Below are 11,249 nucleotides of genomic sequence, written 5' to 3'. Positions count from 1 at the left end.
TGAACCTCTCTCGAAATCATTGCCTTTATGTGATTTTCTATTTGGAGAATTTTACCACACCTTGCGCTAGTTATTTGTGTAGTTTGACCTATATTACTTCATAATTCCTTTTGACCTAGAACAAGGAAATAATATGAAAAGAGCAATGTCAATATCGTAAGCAAGTGGATAAGCATCCCAATCAAATGTAGGAAAACATGGAAATAGATTTGATAACAAGTCAAAAAGTTGCCCAAATATTCCAAAGAAGTATCCAGGTATTGTTGTTGTTGATCGATTGTCCAAAATATTAGAGACTCTGTAGTGGTTCCTTGATATCTATAACAACTCAAGTACCATTATGGGATATACTTCTATTAATTATTGATGAATCAAAAAGTATTTAACTGTAGCTCGTAGATCATTTAAAAGAGATTTTTTTTTTGCTTGGAAACTTGCAAGTTGCAACATAAACTTAAGAAACATAAATCAAACTCCTTTCAGTCAAACATAGTATGTATAAGCTTCAAGTCGAACTCAATTAAGTATAATCTACATATATATCACATATAATAAAAAATACAAAAAAACCACCAAAGCAAAGGCAAGTTACTTCTGAAAGTTTGTCAATTTATTTACTGTAATTGACCTCACAGATTCTGAGAGATATGGCTTTATATGGGCTGACATCTCTTGAGCAACAAATCGCATAGATGGTCGTATTTCTGGATCTACGCTTGTACATGCCAGGGCAAGCTTTACTATGAAGACCACTTCCTCAGCTAAGTGACCCCCTGGAAATGTTAGACGTTTATCTAATACATCCATAAGCAATATATCATCTTCAATAGATGTAGTCAAACGAGAGATGAGTTCTCCCGGGTGTTTCCCGATTAGCACTTCTAAAGCCACAACTCCAAAGCTGTACACATCGCATTTTTCTGTCACTTTCATTATGTATGCAAGTTCTGTAGAAGAAGAAGAAGAAGAAGATGGTGACCATGATGATAATGATAATGATGATGATAATAATAACAATATATTAAGGGGGTGAGGAAAATATAATACTAATTATTGTATATAAATATTAATAACAGATTAATTTTTTTAACATAACGGAGAAGCACAATTTGCTACCAAACCAAAGCCTGCACTTCATCCGCACTTTAAGACTTACCTGGTGCCATGTACCCGTATGACCCGGCAATGCCAGTCCAGTTGGACGCGTCGGGGTTCAGCAATCTCGCCGTTCCGAAATCAGACAGCTTCGGCTCAAAGTCACCTTCCAGCAGCACGTTATTTACTGAAATATCCCGGTGCACGATAGCTGGCACACAGTCATGGTGCATGTAAGCGATAGCGTGCGCCAAACCCTTAATGATCCTGATGCGTGTTAGCCAGTCCAACGCTGCGCATCCTTCTTTACTATAAAGTACTTTTCCCAAACTGCCCCTCTCCAAGTACTCGTATACCAAATACATACATTCCCTCCGCGAGCAGAAGCCGTGAAGCTTCACGATATTCCGGTGCCGTATCTCCGTCAGCGCCCTGATCTCGGCCTGGAAGCTCCGCCAGTTGTTCTCCAGAAACTCGCCGGAATCTGAGACGTCAAGACGTTTCACCGCGACGATCTGGCCTGTCGGAAGCTCGGCCATGTAGACGGTCCCGAATCCGCCTCTCCCGATACAGAACCGCTCGTCGAAATGGTCTGTGGCTTTAGCAAGGTCGTTGAAGGTGAATTTGCTTTGGGAATCCCATATAAGGGATTCCGATCCCTCTTTAGTGGATCCCTCCACCTCGTTCGGTGGCCGGGACCGTCTTTTCTTCGTCGCGATCAAGATTGTCACTTTACTGACAACCAGTGCCAGGATCAAAGCGCTTATGATAGGAATCACCACTGCTGAGATAATTTTTCGACGGTTATTGCTGGTCTTATCAGGACGGGATTTCCAAGAAGAACAAGGAGGAAGGCCAGTTGCCACGCTGTCGTCGTCGCAAAGGCCTGGGTTGCCGGTGAAGGCCCCTGGCGACGAATTATGGAACACGGTCCCGGTGGGGATGGGACCCGACAAGTTGTTGTGTGAGAAATTTACGGTCTGGAGGCTGAACATGCCTGAGAAACTGGACGGAATTTTTCCGGAGAGGTTGTTATTCGACAGATCGAGAGTTTGGAGGGAACTGAGCTTGCTCAAGTCCGGAGGGATGTCTCCTGAAAATGAATTGCTGCTGAAGTCTAAGAAATCCTGTAAAGACATAAGATTTCCAATCTGAGATGGAATTTCTCCGGACAATCTGTTGTGGCTAAAGTTCAGTTTGATTAAACCTATACAGTCTCCAAGGGTCGACGAAATCTTGCCGAAAAGCTGGTTATTTGATAGGTCTAATTCTTGAAGCTTCGATAAGACGCCCATCCAGGGAGGGATTTCACCAGAAAATCGATTGCTGCTCAGATTAAGCTTGTATAACAAACTTAGATTAGCTAACGCCTCCGGGATATTTCCGGACAGATTATTCGAAGCCAAGTTCAAGTCTTGTAATGTCGATAGTTCAGCAAGCTCTTTGGGGATTTTACCTGAAAGTTGATTGTCCGCCATTTTCATGAAGGTGAGAGCACTACATTCTCCCCATTTCGGTGAGAGTTCCCCGGATAATTGGTTACTTGAAAGATCAATGTAGTTAAGATTCCGATGCACTCCGAAAGCTTTTGACAAATCTCCAGTGAAGCGGTTGAGTTCTAACCGGACTCTGATCAAACCAGAGCAATTCTTCAAGCAACTCGGCAAAGGCCCAGTTAAGTTATTTCTGTTGACAGTGAAATACTTTAAAACAAGTCCACGACAAATCTCTGATGGTAATTTACCCGTGAACCTGTTATCAGCGAAACTGACATTCACTAAGAACAAGTTCTTCTCACCAAAATCACTTGGGATGCTGCCGGAGAAAATGTTGCTGAACACATACAGCAGACGGAGATTTTCAAGGTGAGAGATAGTTCTGGGTAATTCCCCAATCATTCGGTTGGTGTTGATGTCCATAACTTGCAACGAAGTCATATCTCCAATCTCTGGTGGAATGGCTCCACTGAGGTTGTTGGCGAAGAGATTCAGGATCTGGAGATTCTTCAACTTGCCCATAGATGGAGGGATGGAACCAGTAATTTGGTTATTGGAGAGGTCCAGTTCGATTAGGTTCTCCAAATCTCCAATTTGCGGTGGAATGGGTCCTGAAATCTTGTTTTTGAATAGATATAGGATCTGAAGCTGGGACAATTGTCCGATCTTTAATGGTATATTTCCTTCAAAACTATTGTTTTGAAGCTGAAACGAAATCAGTAGTGTCCAATTGCTTATCAGGTAGGATGAGATGTCCCCTGAGAAACCATTTCCAGAAATTCCTAGTTCGGTTATCTTTGTCAGATTGGACAGAGAAATAGGTAAGACCCCTGTCAGTTGGTTAAGCGACAGGTCTAGGAAGGTGAGATTCGTACAGCTGCCCAGTTCTGTGGGAATGGTAGAATTTATACCAGAACCGTGAAGGTCGAGCCGATGAAGAGAACGAAGCTGGCCTACGGAATGAGGTATCGCCCCGTTCAGTCGATTTCCGTAAAGTTCAAGAACTTCAAGATTAGAGAGAGAGCCTAGCTGCGGCGGGATTGAGCCGGTAAGTCCGTTGTCACCCAGAAGAAGGTCTATCAGATCAAGCTTGGCTAGGTCTAACGGAATGGGGCCTTGAAAGTTGTTATCTGTGAGATTTAGGTACTTGATTCTTCTCAAATTGGTCACGAACAGTGCCGCCGGAATGAGACCTGTGAGCTGATTCTGGGAGAGGTCCAGGTATGTGAGATTGCCACAGTTCAAAATGAAGACCGGGAATTCGGAGGAGAACACATTCAAATAGAGCGAGAGATGCGTTAGGTAGGGCATGTTAGAGGTTTTCGAGCTCGGTGAACCCAGGTAGTTACCTCCCACATCAAAATATTGAACATTCGGGAGGAAGAGAATCTGGGAAGGGATCGGCCCAGTGAGGCTGTTGTTGTAGAGTAGAAGGTCACGGAGCTTAGAGAGGGTCCCGATACCAGGTGGTACTGGACCCGTGAAGTTGTTGCTGCCGAGGTCCAGGTAATTGAGACGAGTGAGGTTGGCTATGTTGGAAGGGATGGGGCCGTTGAGGTTGTTGAAATTAAGGTTCAGACGAGTAAGATTAGGAAAGGATTCGAAGTCGAAGGAGAGAAGACTACCGGCGAGATTTGAGAAAGGCAGGTCTATTTCGAGGAGGGAAAGAGTACTCGTAGCGCAGGTGATACCAGTCCAGTCGCAGAGGGAAGGAATGTTGTTAGGCGACCAGGAGGTGAGAGAAAGCGAGGAGGAAAGAGAGGCCTTCCATTTCAGCAGAGCTTCTGCTTGGGTTGAAGCTGATGATCGGAGGGGATGGTGAGAGAAGAGGAAGAGGACGAGGATCAGTAATTGTGAGTGGAGCACTCTTCGAAGCAAGTCCATGGCAGAAGAGTATGGCTAGCTCCGGTACTCTTTCTCGTTCAGCTTTCCATATAAAAGGAGAGATGATGGTCTTGTGGTGGTGGGGGTCTCGAATTCCTGATCGTGATTCCTTTTTCTGCCATTATGGGATTAAGATTTGACTCAAAGCTGCAGACTTGGAAAGAGTTATTCCCATTGGCGTGTTTTTCTCCTTTCACTATCATTCTGGTTGGAAAAATTGAGAGTCACCTGTAACTTGAAGAGTCGTGGAAAGCTAATGCCGCTATACTATATGTTCTAAGCCAAACTTCAAATAGAAGCTGCAAACCACTGTGTTTTTGGTAAATAAGTATTCGCTAATTGTGAATCTTCCTCCTCTGTAGAGAATCCTAGAAGACATCATTTCTTAAATCAGTTATCGGGTTCAACAGATTTTCAAAGTATCGACTCCAGATTTTTCAAACATGTAATCGAAGAATTACCCAAGTTGGCACATTTTGCTTCGCCCACTCACCAACTTTAAAAGCCAACTAAACAGCTTGGACTTTGGATAGCAAAATGGTCGATAGTCGAGGCTAGTATTAATAGAGCTGGTCATATCAACACACCTCTTGATCCCCCACTCGGCCATTACAAGTCAAAAAAGGAGCCCAGCAGAGATAAAAATGAAGTCACTATCGGCACTCCACTACCTGATCACTCAGGTGTAAGGTTACGCATGAGAAAGTGTTGGCATGAACTGTCAAACAGGAGAAATTAAGCATCAAAGATCGGTTTGAGCCATCAAACATAGGAAATCAAGGATCTGTTTTTGAGTTGTCAAATGGAATAAATTAAGGATCATTTCCCTCTTTTCATAGATCATCCACGGGAAATAGTCTATCATCTCTACAATGTAAACCAAAATGAAAACCAATAAAAATAGAGAGGAGTCTTTATTTTATCATGGTATCAGAGCGGGTTACAAAGTGGTGACTGTGATCCGATCAAGATCCATTGCTTGTTCATTCTTCTGATCAGTGGGTGAAAATTTCTGGGCATTGTTCTTCCTAGAGAGGTGTTTGGGTAGTAGAACATTATCCAGACAAAGCAATTTTTTAATCTTTAACCATGATTCATCTCTTTTTATCTTTTGGGATCAAGGATGTCATGATCCTTGCATCCATCATTAGTGAGATCTCTAGAAAAATTGATCTATTTATCAATGCAGAGGCTTTAATAATGGTTTATAGGTGATGCTTTTTTTAGCCTATTTTGTAATTGTCGATCAAAGACTTCGATCAGAAGAGTAGATAAGTGGATGACGGCACTATACCACTTTTCCCCGAGAAATAGATGGAAAAGATGACAACGTTGAATGTGCTCGATGCTAGCATTCAAAAAACTACTATTCTTCTTGCGGCTCATGAACTCCAGAAGTAAGACCGCAAAACTGAAAATGTCATTTTTTTCTAAGAATCAGCCTTCCATGGCATACTTTGGAGACAATATAGACACTCCATCATCCACTGCTGCATCTACTTGAAAGACTTGCAATTACAATCTCCACATATGGAAGATCGGGGAGCCATCTTCGGATGCCACGTGGCCACAGCTGAGACAAATATGTGCTACGTTGTGCACGTGGTCACTTCGGTGCTAACAGCCATCTTCCAAGGGTTCATCACCGTCCTAATGTTCACCAAAATAGGGGACTTTGTTGAGTCACTTCACCATTGTGACACCACACCGCTCGAGTAGCCAGCAAATATTTTTGTTGTGGCAGAGAAACGCAAACATTATTCACGAGCGTGATTGACTTCATATCTTCAAAGTAACTTCAGTGGTACTTCTGAGCGTATCTAATCCGAAAGCATGTGGACCAAACCGGAGCATCTAGTATATTATCAACTATATATATCTACAAAAAAGGTTTTTTCGGCATAACTGGTATTTTTTTTGAAACAAGTCTTGCTCATCCTTATTAGTAAGCGGCATTCCCTTACTATTTTATTTTTTTAGTGTTCCTCTATTTTTCTACATAAAAAAATTGAGGAACCAACTATGAGCACATACTCCATCTTGGAAGACATTACACGACAAAGATGGCTCAAGTCTTGACTCAAACTCAAACTTAGATTCCTCCACCAAGCTTTTACACTTCTGCTCCGCAAATTGGTGCCAATCTGGACGAAACCAATTATGCCTTATGGTCCCAAATTGTTCAAATATATATCTTTGGCAAAGACAAATTGGGATATATCATTGGAGATTTTCCACAACCCCATTCAAAAGACCCAAGTTTTGAAAATGGAGAACCGAAAAATGCAATTGTAAAACAGTAGTTGATCAACTCGATGGACCCATCCTTGATTAGGAATTTTATATGATTTCCATCAGCAAAAATGGTATGTAATTCTATTTCTATAACCTTTTATGATGGAGTGGACGCTTCCCAAGTATATGATTTAAAGAGATGAGTCACTAGAAGGAAACACGTGGATGATTGTTTACCTTTCATATACAATCATGGCATGCTGGAGGCTGTTCTACATGGATAATTTTAGTTTGGGTAAAGCTAATAATATGCAACATGCAACCAATGGCAAGGAGAAACAGATCTAGCTATGGCACCATCGTCTAGGGGATCCGTCATTCGGGTATATGAAATATTTTTTTTCAAATTTATTTTCACAGTTAAATGAATATCAAACCTACATTTTGGCCAAAAGTCATCATGTAACTTATCTTGTAAGCTTACATAAAAGTGAAATTCTTTTTGCCTTAATTCATTTTGATGTTTGGGGACCCAATCGTGGCATGCTGGAGGCTGTTCTACATGGATAATTTTAGTTTGGGTAAAGCTAATAATATGCAACATGCAACCAATGGCAAGGAGAGACAGATCTAGCTATGGCACCATCGTCTAGGGGATCCGTCATTCGGGTATATGAAATATTTTTTTTCAAATTTATTTTCACGGTTAAATGAATATCAAACCTACATTTTGGCCAAAAGTCATCATGTAACTTATCTTGTAAGCTTACATAAAAGTGAAATTCTTTTTGCCTTAATTCATTTTGATGTTTGGGGACCCTCTCCTACTACCACCTCTTCCAGTTTCTTTTGGTTTTTATCATTTATAGATGATTGCACCCAATGATTTGGTTGTACCTGTTGAAACATAAAGTTGATGTCTTTGGTGTCTTTCATCCTTTCAGACAATGGTTCATATAGTTTTCATCTAAAATTCAAATTCTTAGATTTGACAATGGAGGAGAATATGTCAATTAAGAGTTCTAAGCTTATTTTCAAACTCATGGCCTTCTACATGAAACATTGTGTGCCCAAACACCACAACAAAATGGTGTTGTTGAACAAAAAAATAGCCATATCTTAGAAACAATCGGGGCTCTCTTAATCAGATCACATATGCCAAGTAGATACCGAGAAGATGTTGTGACCCAACAATACACTTGTTAAATCAAACGCCTTCAAAAGTGTTGAATTTTAAGACACCACTACAAGTTCTTTCCAACCATGTTTTTTTACCTACTATTTTGGTGATTCCTCTATGAACCTTTGGATGTGTGATATTTGTTCATCTTCATAAAAACCAATGCGCTAAGCTTGATCCATGGGCACTGTGGTGTATTTTTGCATGGTATGGAACACACAAACAAGGATATTGATGTTATGACCTTGTCACTAAGCACTCTGATGTCACTATGGATGTTACCTTCTTGGAATCAGAGACATTTTTTCTCTATTAGTATTTAAATCTCGTTTTTTAGGTGGAGATACAAAGTGAAGAGCAAATTCGACGGCGAAGGTGGCCAGGGTTTGAAGACAACTTGATGGCTGAAGAAAATTTTCCAGTAGATAATAAGGAGGAAAGAACTAATGGTACTAGTATCTTGCAGGGATTGGAATCCCAAAATGAACCCCTTCTCTCCTTTGTATCCAAAGACCCAAATCTATCTCATGAGAATATTCCTGAGATAAGCTCTACACATTCACTTGTTGATGACTTGGATACTTTTACTTGTTATAATTTACCTTTCAGATACAATCATGGCAATCCATTAAATCGATACTCCTAGATCTTGGAAAAAGAAGTTCACTATACCCAATTGTGAGTTATGTGTCTACCAAAAGATTGTTAGAACCTCTTAAATCATTCGTGAATACATTATCCTCAAGCAATGTTCCCACCGTATTACAAGAAGCCTAAACTGATCCAAAATGGGTTCATTACCAAAGGGAAAGAAAACAGTCATGTGCAGATGGATCTTCTCCATTAAACACAAGGTAGACGACTCCATTGACAGATATAAGGCGAAGCTTGTGGTGAAAGGATATAAACAGATATATGACATTGATTATCAAAAGACCTTTTCATTAATGGAAAAACTTAATACAATTTGAGTTTGTTGTCTTTTGTAGCAAACCTAGACTGGCCATTACACCAGTATGACGTAAAGAATGCCTTTCTCAATGGTAATTTTGAGAAGTAAGTCTACATGGATATTTCACCAAAGTACATTGCATCGTCGGTAACTAAGGTTGTGTGTAAGTTGCAACGCACATTATATGGGTTATAAAACAATCACCTAAAACATGGTTTGGACTATTTAGCTAAGCTATGAAGAAATATGGCTTTAAACAAATCAACTACGATCATACTCTATTCCTAAAACATTGATTGGGAAAGTTAACAACTTTAATAATCTATGTAGATGACATGATTACTATAGGGGATGACATGGAAGAGATATCTAGAATTTAGGAATAATTAACAACAGACTTTGGAAAGAAAATATTGGAGGACTCAAATATTTTTTGGGAATTGAAGTAGCAAGATCAAGAAAAGACATTTTTCTTTCTCAAAGGAGATATGTTCTAGATTTTCAATCAAAAGCTGGATTACTAGATTGTAAGCCAATTGACACTCCAATTATCTATAATCACAAACTTGGAGAGTGTGTAGAGCAGGTGCCAACTAATAAAGAAAGGTATAAAAAATTGGTTGGTATGTTAATTTATTTATCCTATACACGACAGGAAATTGCTTATGTTGTAAGCATAGTGAGTCAATTTATGCACTATCCTAGTGAAGATCATATGGGAGCGGTAATTCAGATTCTTCATTATTTAAAGCCATGTCCTAGAAAAGGGCTTATGTTCTACAAGAATCATCATTTGAATATTGAGGGTTACACAAATGCAAATTGGGCTGGGAATGTTTGCGATAGGAACTCCACCTCAGGTTACTTTACCTTCGTTGGAGGTAATCTAATCAAATGGAGAAATAAGAAGCAAAAGTTAGTGTCCAAGGGCCTTGTGAACTCCTTTGCCTTAAAAATGTTAACCAATATTGGATTTGGTCATAGTATCGAAATGAATTTGTTTTGTGACAATAAAACAACCATCGATATTGCTCATAACCGAGTTCAACATGATTGAACCAAACACATTGAAGTGGATGGACATTTCATCAAACAAAAATTTGAAGACAAGATAATTCGATTTCCATTTGTTAAGTCTGAAGACTAACTATAAATATACTTACAAAGGTTGTTCCTAACAAGATCTTCTACATCTCACTTGACAAGTTGGGCATGAAAGATATTTATGCACCAACTTGAGGGGAGTGTTGGCGTGAGTTGTCAAACCAAAAAATCAAGCATCAAAGATCGGTTTGAGCTATCAAATAAAGGAAACCAATGATCGGTTTTTGATCTGTCAAATGGAAGAAATTAAGGACCATTTCCTCTTTTCATGGATCATCCATGAGAAACAGTTTGTCATTTCTTCATGTATTGTATTATAAATATAGTGTAAACCAAAATGAAAATAAATGAAAATAGAGATAAGTCTTTGTTTTATCAGAAAGAAGAAACTCATCCTTGTAATGCTACTATATATAACTCATCTTGTATGAATTATGAATGGCATTGGAAGGGAATCAGAGGATCGTAGCATAAACGAAGATCATTGTCTTCCTCCGATTCAATTCGTAATCCTCGTTACCATGAAGAAAGCTAAAGAAAATCTTTCCATTTGAACGACTTTTAGGCTAGTAAACATTCATAAATGTACTTGTAGTTTGACCACCAGTACAGCTATTGATTATTGAAGCCCACCACTCAGAGAACCTGTCTTCATTTCTGTGCTCTAGAATCGGAAAACTCCCCGGAACGATGTAGATCAGTGACGATGCTTTTTCCATGTCGAAATGTGGACAGTTCTTTGAAACTACGGAAACTCCCCGGAACTATGTAGATCAGTGACGATGCTTTTTCCATGTCGAAATGTGGACAGTTCTTTGAAACTACAATTTAGAGGGTCATATCTAAGAAAATTCCAACCTTCTAACCATTAGTCTCCCGACCCAAAGTCTCTAGATTGGGATATATAATCTTGCGAGTGGAGTGGGGACCTGTTCCATGGTCACGCTGCAGCATCTTGGAATGATCGGTACCTTAAGGAGTCGTACCCAGAGAACCATGGCAAACACAAGAAAAGTCGTTATTTGTCTTGTCTAATTTTTTCTTTGAAAAATTGTCTTCCCTGAACTCAAGGTCGGAGAATGATAGCGAGATGATGATGAGTTATCTTCCAGTAAGAATCGTCATGGCTCATAAAGTCATCAATCTCCTAGAAATTTTCTGTAGGTTGACTAAGAACTCGCTTGGCTTGTTCATGGGGTTAATAAAAATCTTCATAGCTATAAATGAAGAAGGAAGAAGGCTTTTCCGGTTCTTAATTACCACTAAAAGTCAGAAAGTGCGCAGAGAATAGAGGTCAGTCCAT

The 11,249-nt window shown here is 39.8% G+C and overlaps 1 protein-coding gene across 1 annotated transcript; it reads right to left on the bottom strand.

Annotated features, from left to right (window-relative positions):
- Nucleotides 1-552: 552 nt before the first annotated feature.
- LOC137962097 (probable leucine-rich repeat receptor-like protein kinase At1g35710) lies at nt 553-4,481 on the bottom strand. Its single transcript, XM_068808809.1, has 2 exons — nt 1,157-4,481; nt 553-947 (listed from the first exon to the last, which is right to left on the bottom strand). The coding sequence occupies exons 1-2, from the start codon at nt 4,473-4,475 to the stop codon at nt 589-591; spliced, it is 3,678 nt and encodes a 1,225-aa protein (XP_068664910.1). The 5' UTR covers nt 4,476-4,481; the 3' UTR covers nt 553-588.
- Between the last annotated feature and the right edge of the window lie 6,768 nt (nt 4,482-11,249).

This window comes from Aristolochia californica, unplaced genomic scaffold, assembly GCF_029961685.1.
Source record: "Aristolochia californica isolate CCGP_79_NKW_82.1479 unplaced genomic scaffold, dmAriCali1.0.hap1 SCAF_4, whole genome shotgun sequence".
NCBI classification, from domain to species: domain Eukaryota; kingdom Viridiplantae; phylum Streptophyta; class Magnoliopsida; order Piperales; family Aristolochiaceae; genus Aristolochia; species Aristolochia californica.
The sequence above is the reverse complement of the archived record's forward strand: the minus strand, read 5'-3'. Positions and strand labels throughout refer to the sequence as shown.